The sequence below is a fragment of the Gordionus sp. m RMFG-2023 genome, chromosome 1 (genome assembly GCF_954871325.1).
Source record: "Gordionus sp. m RMFG-2023 chromosome 1, tfGorSpeb1-WG-v2, whole genome shotgun sequence".
In the NCBI taxonomy this organism is placed as follows: domain Eukaryota; kingdom Metazoa; phylum Nematomorpha; class Gordioida; order Chordodea; family Parachordodidae; genus Gordionus; species Gordionus sp. m RMFG-2023.
The window spans coordinates 64,448,294-64,460,698 of record NC_088775.1 but is presented as its reverse complement, the minus strand read 5'-3'; the positions used below and the strand labels follow the sequence as shown (position 1 = coordinate 64,460,698).

The following is a 12,405-nucleotide window of genomic DNA, read 5'->3' as shown; positions in this document are numbered from 1 at the left end:
GCTCCAACCCATAATAATTTTGAAAAATTTTCCCAAGCCTAGAGATATTAAATTTATTAAATTAACTCATGAATTTCTATATAAAATATTAATAATTTGTAATATTTAGTAAATAATGTATTACTTTGACAATTGGTTTTAATATGGCCTCCTACAGTTGCACTAATTTTGAAAAAAATCATGTGAATTGGTAATAAGGGAAACTGAGAAAGCCTGAACAAAGCACTTATTAGAGAATCATGACAAAATAAGGTCTGCCCTAATATTATTTATGTTTTTTTTTTACATTTTAAACTAATTGGTAAATCAGATATTTACCCTTCATGTGATGATAAATCAATTAAAAATTTAACTATCTCCGAGTGGGAAAATATTTTCAAAAATATATTGGATATTACTGGGCATTGAACCTCAAAACTAATATTAGCTTGCACCTGACATGGGAATATCTTTTACAAATTATTAAGGGTTGAGCTGGGCTTGATAAACTTTTTTATAATTATATGTTTCCTAATATTGTGAGCTTGGACCTGGCATGACACTATCGTAAAAAATGAATAAAAATCTCATTCCCGTCATTTTTGATGGGCTTTCTTAATAATTTGTAATATTTAGTAAATAATGTAATACTTTCCTATGTATAAACTCAAGACTTGATCAATGGACATGGGAATATCTTTTACAAATTATTAAGGGTTGAGCTGGGCTTGATAAACTTTTTTATAATATATGCTTCCTTAATTATATGCTTCCTTAATTATATGCTTCCTTAATTATATGCTTCCTAATATTATGCCTCTTACAGTTGCATTAATTTTGAAAAAAATTTCCCAAGCCTAGAGATATAAAATATTAATAATTTGTAAAATTTAGTAAATAATGTATTACTTTTGGGTTTTAATATGGCCTCCTACAGTTGCATATAAAATTTAAGTTATAGGTTTATCTGTTTGTATAAAATAAATAAATAAAATCAACAAATAAAAAAATAAAAATAAATACCTACCGATGACATGACGTAGCGATGACGTAGTGAGGACATCGGAAATTATAATATAGATTGCCGTTGATTATGGAGTGTGATACGTCAGATACAGAGATGGGGGCAGTTTTACTTCATAAGGTTTCACAAAACCGGGGAGAACCCATAGGATTTACGTCTCGGACGTTTTTGCAGTCGGAGAAACATATGCTGAGGGCATTGTTATTCGGAATAGATAAATTCCATATTTATGGTAAAAAATTTATACTATCGGACAGACCATAAACCCTTGGAACGGTTGTTTGGGGAAAAGAGGGATCTGCCCAAGATATCTAACAATCGCCTGACACGTTGGGCCTGGAAGATGACCGCGTACGACTTTAGCCTGGAATATAGATCTGGTCGTCAGAATGTTATAGCAGACGCCTTATCTAGGCTACTGCTCTACGATATCATACCGAATCGAGATACAAAGCATGCATTGCAACTCACAAAGCATGCATTGGCAACTCGGAACATCAATTTAGAGGATATGCAGGCTTCAGAGGGAAACCTGCGCAAGAATTCAATACAAGTTCTATAACTAAAGCGAGTGGCGCAAGGTATTGAACAAGGTTGGAGAGGTTTTAATCGGAAAGAAGAAGAAGAGCTAGTAATTTTTCACACCCAGCGAGAATTAACAGTAGACAGGAGAATAGTTAAACAAAATGGTAGATTGATAATCCCTACAAAACTTAGAAATGTAGTGTTGGAAACAGTGGCGTAGCTAGGAATTTTTCTTAGAGGGGGTCCATACATATAAGAGCCTGGAGGCTTCGCCCCCAGACCCCCTTTAACAGGCCTTCGGCCCTTTTGCCCGGCCTTCGGCCGGGTTTATTTTACAAATCATAACAATATCTTCTATAATATATAATAAATATATTTTTTAAATGCATCAATGATATGTTATTATAATTTAGTAGATTATTCTCGATGACTTTATAATAATACCCTCCAGAATAATTTCAATAGTATATATTATCCTTTCACAAACAAGAAAAATATAAATATTCATGATATTTATTTGATATAAAGTCAGTTTTGAGTTTTTTGAATGTATAATTTAAAAAGCCAATTTTGCTCTGGGAGGGGTCAAAACCTGAAAACCACCACCGTAGCTACGCCACTAGTTGGAAACATTATTTGGGGACATCCGGGAATGAACGCGATGAAACCTATTTTCTGATTGTATTTTTGGTGGCCGAAGTGTGAAGAGAACATAGAACGGTATATAAAGCTTTGTGTTGAGTGTCAAAAAAATCCACCAAACCTAATGGAGTCAGCGTCTACATGAGCGGGAAGGGTAGGAACAATTCGCATCCTATTTTTTGAGGTGGGTAGGGGGTAAGCTGCTTTAATGGGGGTAAGATAATTTTTTTGGTGGTTATCTATTAATTTTTGAGATAAAATAGGACAAAATTTATTGCTGTAAAAATTAATACTTTTATCATAGAATTATTATAATACAATTCATCGACCAAATCTATATATTGCAAACAATCATTCACATTGTTTTCCAAATATGCTATCCTTTTAAATGTAATTTAAAAGGTTTAGATATTTCAGCAAGCTCATAATGCCATAATAATTAATTCTTTGTAAATAATGGAGGTTTTAATTGAATTTATTATCTAAAAAATAAATTCTTTATATTTACAAAATATCGATAGTTGGTAGTAGAGATAGATTAATTTAAGTTATCCTTTATAAAGTCTCTGAAAAGAGTGTCAATAAATTAAAAAGGTAAAAATAATAATAGAAAGACACCGCCGCCGAAGGAGGCGAGATTTTTTAGAGGGGTAGGCAAAGGTTTTTGAAAGTGGTTTGCATCCAGTGAAAATCCTGTCATGTAGACGCTGAATGGAGTTACCACTATACTCATGGAATTGTACCAAAGCGCCATGGGAGCGTATATATTTAAATTTTGCAGGACCTGTTGACTCCCTTATTGGCTAGTGGGAGTAAATTCATATACCAAATGGACTGAGGTAGACCTGATGAGAAACACATCGGCGAAGGAGATGATAACGAGATTAAAGAAGTGGTTTGCTACCTTTGGGGTACCCAAAGGTATTGTAACGGATAATGGACCTAAATTTATTTCTACAGAATTTAAGCGATATTGTGAAGAAAACAACATTTACCACATTCGCTCAACGCCGTACCACCCGAAAACAAATGGGCAGGCGGAACGAACCATTGAAAGGAAGGTATTATGCCTGTTGAGAATTAATTAATGACCCCCAAGAGGCGATAACTAAAACGGTAGCTGCATATAGGCTGGAAAACATAGTTCAACGGGTAGGTCGCCAACGAAGATAATGTTTGGTCGTCAGGACCAGAGGTGGAAAATGAGATTAATAAATCCAATGATAAACAAAGTCGAGAACATGACACACACTATAGTGTTAGGGAATTTTACGTTGGTCAATGTGTATGGTCAATGAACGAAACCACTAAGGGTTGGAGAGAAGGGGTAATTTAAGATAGGAAGGGTTTATATTCCTATGTAGTCGAGAAGCCAATGTACTGCGAAAACAAGCTGACCAGTTAAAGGACCGTGTGGTATCAGATAAAACGGAACGGGGAATCGCGGGCAGCGATCAGAGAGAGTGGGAGACACTAAGACGAGGTCGGACATATAATCCGCTAAAAGAATGATTGGAGATATAGGTGTCTTTCAATTAACATAGGGGGAAATGTAGTAAAAGAGTAATTTTTTGTGATATTATATTTACATATTATGTGTCATATTCGTCATTTAGATATGATATATTTACGATTAATATAATAAAGTGTTGGTTAACTTCCTAATACATCACATATCCTATTGCTATTTGCTTGTATTTCGATTGATGAATAAAATGTAAATTGTGACTGAATTATTAAAAGTGAATAAATTGTAACTGACGACTAAATTATTAAAAATGCTAACTACCATCAAAATTTAAAAAAAAAAAAATTCATATTATATCAATAAACGGCGATTTGAGATTTATTTAAATGATTATAATAAACTAAACCTATATTATATAGAATGAAAAATTAATTAAAATAACTAATCTGTATTCATATCTACATTTTCATATTTTATTTTGATATAGGAATATTCTGAGGAAATTTTAATCTTTGTCTATTTAATATTTATATTACAATATTGAGCTAAAATAATTTGCAGAATCTTTATCAATATAGGCCTAAATTAAAATAATGAAGAATGAAAAATTTTACCTTTCTTTCCTTAAATTAATGCTAAAAAATAATATTTACATTAAAAATAAAATTAAATGCAATTTTAATATTAATTTACCTCAATAATTCTTTGGATTTCCAAACCCTTGATCAATAAATTAAAATTTTTTTTAAAAAAAACATAAAAATAACCAAAAAAGTGCCCAATATTTTTCAACATGATAAGCTTTTGTAAAATGCCACTCCATTGGTAATCGTCTCAACTATACAATTACCCGACTGCATCTTTGCTCTTTAGTGCCTTTGTCGATTTGAAGAGACGGCATAGCCTGAACTGCGGCTCATGCAAAGGACGTTCCCTACACAATCAATGCATTTCCATTATTTAACGTGCCCATAGATATACCATGATTTCATCCATCTTCACGGTCTCTTAAAATCTGATGGATAACGTCCAGATTGTATTAAATCTCTTGGAAAAGTTGTCAGTTCTTAATTTTGGACTATCGTATACTGATCCTAACCCCTACCATGCTAAGCTCAAACATCTTTGGCCTCAAAAAGCTACCAAATAAATAAATATTTTTAAAAATTAGAAGTCTATAATTTTGTACGTACTTATCTTTAAAAATAAATTTCGTAAAATTCTTTACAAATCATGTCAAAATTTTATTCTACCATTAATTTATCTAATAATCGAAAAACCTCGCTTACATAAGGTAATTCTAATATTTAAAATTATGTAAAATACTATAACTTTTTTTCCAATGACTATATATAACATTTTTTTTATAAAATAATCATATCTTTTTCTTTATAAAATAATTCTCTATAAAATACATTCTTTATAAAATAATTCTCTATAAAATACATTCTTTATAAAATAATTCTGTATAAAATACATTCATTATAAAATAATTCTCTATAAAATCATTCTCTGTAAAATCATTCAGTGGCGTCACTAGAATGGGGGGGGGCGCAGGGGCTCATGCCCCCTAAAAAATTTGAATAGCCCCCTGAAGCAAAAAAAATTTTTTTTTAATGGTTCCTTAATATCCCCTTAAACTAAAAAGAACTTTTTTTGATTGTCCCCTGTTTATTATAATTCTATTAAGTAATATATAAATTTAATTTTATTATTTAAAAATTAATAAGACTATCTAAATTTTATTAGATTAGTTTAATACATATAAATTATATTTTCACTATGTCAGCTTGCAATCAAATTCTTTGTTAAAAATATTCTCTTCTTCAAGAATTGTTGATTTGGTTAGGCCTATAAATTTTTCCTTATTAGTCCATTCTATAAAACTTTGTCTAAAATGGTAAGAGAGAGTTATATTAGTTTCATGACCTTTAGTTAATGTTAGTTGCTTAGAATTATATTGCCTTATGGGGTTTTTAAAAACATTAACAATTGAGGCATATGTATGAATTAATTAATCGGTTTTATCACTAGTAATTCTTTAGACGCGAAATTTTTTATATCAGCAATTTAAAATACTTTATACTGTAGTAAATCGATTTTGTATTGAAAAATTTGTAGAAATGTATTGTTTTAATTATTTATATTCTAGTTTTAATTATTTATATTCTAGTCTTAATGATATTTATATTCTAGTCTTAATGATATTTATATTCTAGTCTTAATGATCAATATTCTAGTCTTAATTATTTATATTCTAGTTTATTTTGTACGTATTATATAATAAAAAACAAAATATGAAAATAAGAATAATCCTTCAAGAGTTTAGTAATTTTTAAAAATATATTAATATATAACCCGGCCGAAGGCCGGCAAAAGCGGGCCGAAAGCCCGCAAATTAGGGAGTATGGGGGCGTTTTAGTTAAGCCCCCTGAGATTGTAAAGGCTAGCGACGCCCCTGAAATCATTCTCTATAAAATCATTCTCTATAAAATCATTCTCTGTAAAATAATTCTCTATAAAATTATTCTCTATAAAATCATTCTCTGTAAACTAATACTCTATAAAATCATTATCTGTAAAATCATTATCTATAAAATTATTCTCTATAAATCATTCTCTATAAAATAGTTATCTGTAAAATCATTCTCTATATACGACATTCTCTATAAATGACATTCTCTATAATTGTTTTCTCTATAAAAAATTCTTTGTAAAATACATTCTCTATAAAATAATTCATTATAAAATAATTCTCTTTAATCGACATTCTCATTAATCGACATTCTCATTAATCGACATTCTCATTAATCGACATTCTCTATAATCGACATTCTCTATAATTGTTTTCTCTGTAAAAGTTTCTTTATAATTGTTTTCTCTGTAATGACGCGATACCTATAAATTGCACTCATTTGGTAGCCATCTTTCTATCTTTCTTCAAAAGACACGGTTCAAATATCCGTAAAATAAAAAGGAACCCAGAGAAGGTTTTTACCTTAGACAAAGGATTTCTATTGCTATACAAAATTGAATTGAATTACGGTATCGCGTCATTATAGAGAAACTATTACAGAGAAAACAATTATAGAGAAACTTTTACAGAGAAAACAATTATAGAGAATGTCGATTATAGAGAATTATTTTATAAAGAATGTATTTTACAGAGAATATTTAATAGAGAAAACAATTATAGAGAATGATTTTACAGAGAATTACTTTATAGAGAATGATTTTATAGAGAATGATTTTATAGAGAATGATTTTATAGAGAATAATTTTATAGAGAATGATTTTACACAGAATGATTTTACAGAGAATGATTTAATAGAGAATGATTTTATAGAGAATGATTTTATAGAGAATAATTTTATAGAGAATGATTTTACAGAGAATGATTTTACAGAGAATGATTTTATAGAGAATTATTTTATAAAGAATGTATTTTATAGAGAATTATTTTATAAAGAATGTATTTTATAGAGAATTATTTTATAAAGAATGTTACTTAAAGATATTATTATTTTATAAAAAAATGTTATATATAGTCATAGGAACAAAAAGTTATAGTATTTTGCATAATTTTAAATATTAGAATTACCTAATATAAGCGAGGATTTTCGATTATTAGATGAATTAATGGTAGAATAAAATTTTGACATGATTTGTAAGGAATTTTACGAAATTTATTTTTAAAGATAAGTACAAAATAAAACAGATAGTGTTGTTAAAAGTTACTTTGGCAATGTAATGTAGTTAAGTTAGTAGTTAAATTTTGGATAATATAACAAGTTAAATAGTTTTCTTTATTAAAATATAACTAGCCACTAGTTACAATTATTTTTAGTGGATAGTAGATTCAGGGCTAGCCGGATCGATTAAATTATGTTAAATCGAATTAAGATTTAAATCATAAAGTAAAAGAATGTTAAAAAAATTTACAAATTTAAATTTATTATTTAATTATATTTATTGAAATATATATATAAATTAAGTAATCAGTTACTTTTGCGCGAATGCCTGTTTCATAGGTCTCAATGCATATGGCGCACGGTTCAAAAAAATCCGCCAATTTGCAATGCATACAAAACTGAAACAAATTTTGCTATGTACATAAAAATGTTAATGTCAATGACATATGTACCAATTGTGGATGTAATTCATAGATTCGAGGAATTATGTGCCTCTAAATTTTATCAAGAAAATAGGGATATTCTCTCTTCCTTGATAGAATATTTTCAAGAGACGTGGACTGGGAAAATGATAGCGATGGAGAGGAAGTCGCCAATATTTAACATTTCTCTATGAAATTGCTACGAATCGACACTATCTCGTGAACCGAATACAAATAATTCAGTAGAGGACTGGCATCGAAGTTTTTCGTCTCATATAAGTTCCCATCATCCAACGATCTGGAAATTTATAAAGAGTTAGTAATTATATTATATTATAAATTTTAGCATTTTAATTTTTACCACTCAAAGACGAAGATAGCCTGAATTGTTACAAATTGGAACAATATTCTTTAGGATTATTGGCTCCGTTGTCAAAGAAAGAATATCGCGAAAGATCCAAAAGGATTTTTCTAATTGTTGAAGATTTTTATTCAAAAACCATGCTGGATTATATAAGGTTTATCCCATAATTTAAATTTAAATGTTTAATATAATCATATATTTTTATTTTTTATATTGGTATGTTATTTATACTATGTTTATTTGGATTTTTTATGAATAAAAATTTATTTGATATTTCGAAATGAATATTGTAAACTCAGTATATTATCAAGGTTTATCTAATAAAAACTTCATATACAAATAGTATTAAACATATTCTTTAAGTCACATTGCCAAAGTAACTTTTAACAACACTATATATTTTATTTTGTATTCTTATCTTTAAAAATAAATTTCGTAAAATTCCTTACAAATCATGTCAAAATTTGTTTATCTCTTAGTGACAAATAACTTTTAACTTAAGAATGGATTATCGGTGTGTCACATCTATAATTGAAAATATTTAGGAAGAACTAAATAAATTTTGCTGAAGATAAAAAAAGCTTATAAATGATAATCTCTACATTATTTTTGTCAAATTAAGTGGTTACCATTAACTAGCTACACTTTAGCTAAAAATATTTATAACTAGTTATTTTTACAAAATCGTAACTGTAGCTGGCTACATTTTTTAGAAAGCAACTGCCAATAGTAACTAGTTACTTAATTTAAATAAATATAATAAAATAATAAATTTAAATTTGTAAAACTTTTTTATATTCTTTTACTATATGATTTTCCTTACAAATCATGTCAAAATTTTGTTCTACCATTAATTCATCTAATAATCGAGTGCAAAAATAAACAAATAATTTCTGTACCGATTAATAATTCAAAAACTACCCAATTATTTTTTTATTTAAGGTAATTCTAATGTATAATATTATGTCAAATACTGTAATTTTTTTTCCTATGACTATATATAACATTTTTTTATAAAATAATCATTTTCTTAAATAAAATTCTTTATAAAATAATTCTCTATAAAATAAAATTCTTTATAAAATAAATCTATAAAATACATTCATTATAAAATAATTCTCTATAAAATACATTCTCTATAAAATTATTCTCTGTAAAATCATTCTCTATAAAATCATTCTCTGTAAAATCATTCTCTATAAACGTCATTCTCTATATAAAACTTTCTCTATAAAACTTTCTCTATAAATGACATTCTCTATAATTGTTTTCTCTATAAGTGCATTCAAATATTTCTCTGTAAAATACATTCTCTGTAAAATACATTCTCTGTAAAATACATTCTCTGTAAAATACATTCTCTGTAATGGTTTCTCTGTAATGACGTGGAACCCAAAATTGAATTGAATTAAATCCTTCATTTAATGTTTATATTATTATCACATCTCTGATGATGTCAATTATATTTCGAAACTATCAAACAAAAATCAATCAGATGTTTCCTAAAATCTTTGAAATGATATATGAAATTCATTTAAGGTTGCATATTTTCAGCGAATTATGGTATTAATTTAACCTGCAAAATGTTGAAATATAGGGGAATATATAGATGTAATATTTATTAGTAAAATATATATTATTATTTTCTTAGGCTTTTCACATGACGCTACTCTCTATACATCAAAAAACGCAAATAAAGTAATGTTAACTCATAAAAGTACACCGAAAGGTGATAGTTTATAGCAAAGTTTAATAAATTACCCCTTTAAATGGCTTAAGTTGCATTCAATAAAAATTTCTTGTGAGGCTAATAAAATTCTATAAAAATAAATTTACCATAAGAAAATTTTGGTTAATTTAAATATAAAAATAAATTGTTTCTTTATTTTAACATTTGACATTTTTTAATAACTTATCTATAACAATTCAAAAGAACAGTTATTATTATATACAATTGATATAATAATTATATCATTAAAGACTTTCTGTGGCAATATAAAAAAATAAGCATATTAATATGGAAATTTTTAACCTTAAATGTTGATAATGGCAGAATATTTAAAAATAATATTACTGTAGCTAATAATGAGAATAATTTGATAGATTCTATGAAAAATAAATTAAAAGATAAGTTAGTAGTGGACGTATATACTTTTTAATTTGATGGAAAGAATATCCAATTTTTCACTTGGGAAGCAAGTTTACATTTAAGTAAACTTAAGTCACAGAATCCCAATATAAGAACATTTTTTTAACTTTATTTGGTAATGAAAATTTTGTAGTAGTAGAACATTGATGTTATCCATATTTGATAAAAATATTATCTTTCAGGGAGATTAAGTTGATATGCTTAATATTTAAATTGATGGTAACTGCATATAAGTTTGATTTTGTCAGACTATAGTCCTAGTGATAGGACTGGTGCACCAGTCGTTAAGAAACCACAAATTGGCTTAAAAAATCAGGACAACTATTGACAGCATTTATGCAATCAGTTTATGGTAGGTATGGAAATGCTGGCATTGGGAAGGTATCTTCAAGGGTCTTTAAAGAGAATAATTTATTCTGCATCCGGCAACAATGAAATGGCGAACAAGAATATGTTGATTGTTAATATGAATAATAATAATAACAAACTATGATAATAGTAATAATTATCAACATATTTAAAACTAATATATTTGATATAATCGATAATACCCTAATGCCCCACTCAATAAATATATGGTCATTATGTTTTATAAGACAAAAAATTTAACGATGTCAGAGTAGTGTTGTTAATTGGTTGGTTGTGTAAAACCTAGACCCGGGGTTTTACTCTAAAAAATCTACCAAAGCAGCTCTGAGCACAAACCCCGAGCATAGACTCAGGGTTCAGACCTGGGTTTACCCGGAGTTCAGACCTGGGTTGTGTTGTGTTGTGATGATTTAATAAACATGTTGATAATTTAAATATTTTTTTATTGTAATAAGAGTGATAGAGGGCGAGGCGGAGGTCTTGGGGGGTCAGGAATATTTTTATCAACACAAAATATCGATATGATGGGTATCAAATAAAATCTAATTTAAATATTTTTAGATTAAAAGTATTCATTTTTTGTCTTGGTCTGGGGGGTGGATGGAGGGGGGGGGGTGTGTAAAAAATAATATTTTTTGATATGGGTATCAATTAAAAGGTAATTAAAATATTTTTATATTGCAATAATAATAATCACTCATAGAGGGCGGGTCTATGTCTTGGGGGGTCAGGAATATTTTTATCAACACAAAATATCGATATGGGTATCAAATAAAATCTAATTTAAATATATTTAGATTAAAGGTATTCATTTTTTGTCTTGATGGGTATGACTTTGTCTGGGGGGTGTATGGAAGGGGGGGGGGTGTAAATTTTTTTTTTTTGATATGGGTATCAAATTAAAGGTAATTAAAATATTTTTTTATTGTAATAATAATAATCACTCATAGAGGGCGGGTCTAGGTCTTGGGGGGGTCAGGAATATTTTTATCAACACAAAATACTGATATGGATATCGAATAAAATCTAATTTAAATATCTTTAGATTAAAAGTATTCATTTTTTGTTATGATGGATATGACTTGGTCTGGGGGGTGTAAAAAATAATATTTTTTGATGTGGGTATCAAATTAAAGGTAATTAAAATATTTTTTTATTGTAATAATAATAATCACTCATAGAGGGCGGGTCTAGGTCTCGGGGGGTCAGGAATATTTTTATCAACACAAAATATCGATATGGGTATCAAATAAAATCTAATTTAAATATCTTTAGATTAAAAGTATTCATTTTTTGTCTTGATGGGTATGACCTGGTCTGGGTGGTGGATGGAGGGGGGGGTGCAAAAAATAATATTTTTTGATATGGGTATCAAATTAAAGGTAATTAAAATATTTTTTTATTGTAATAATAATAATCACTCATAGAGGGCAGGTCTAGGTTTTGGAGGGTCAGGAATATTTTTATCAAAACAAAATATCAATATGGGTATGTTGTTAATTGGTTGGTTATGTAAAACCCACATCCGGGGTTTGGGTCTAATAAAATCACTACGATCTACATTAGCAATATTTATATAGGATATAAGCCAGCGTTAACTCGAACCCCAAGCACAGATCCGAGATCCAAATAAATAATGTTGTTTCAAATATTTTAAATAAAAAATATTTATCAATAATATCAAACTTAAATAGTAAAATCCTGTAAGCAACTCAGCTTATGGTTAAATTAGGGCTTGGATTAAAATGAATTATTATGTAGGTTAGCTGAG

The 12,405-nt window shown here is 28.2% G+C and overlaps 1 protein-coding gene across 1 annotated transcript in view; it reads left to right on the top strand.

The window, feature by feature from the left end:
• The first annotated feature begins 9,615 nt into the window (after positions 1-9,615).
• Positions 9,616-12,405, top strand: part of LOC135922610 (NADH dehydrogenase [ubiquinone] flavoprotein 1, mitochondrial-like) — a 52,069-nt gene continuing 49,279 nt past the window's right edge. Inside the window, exons 1-2 of the mRNA XM_065457015.1 lie at positions 9,616-9,727; positions 9,768-9,814. Of these exons, the coding sequence (XP_065313087.1) occupies positions 9,700-9,727; positions 9,768-9,814 (75 nt within the window). The 5' untranslated portion in view covers positions 9,616-9,699. The remainder of the gene's footprint in view (positions 9,728-9,767; positions 9,815-12,405) is intronic.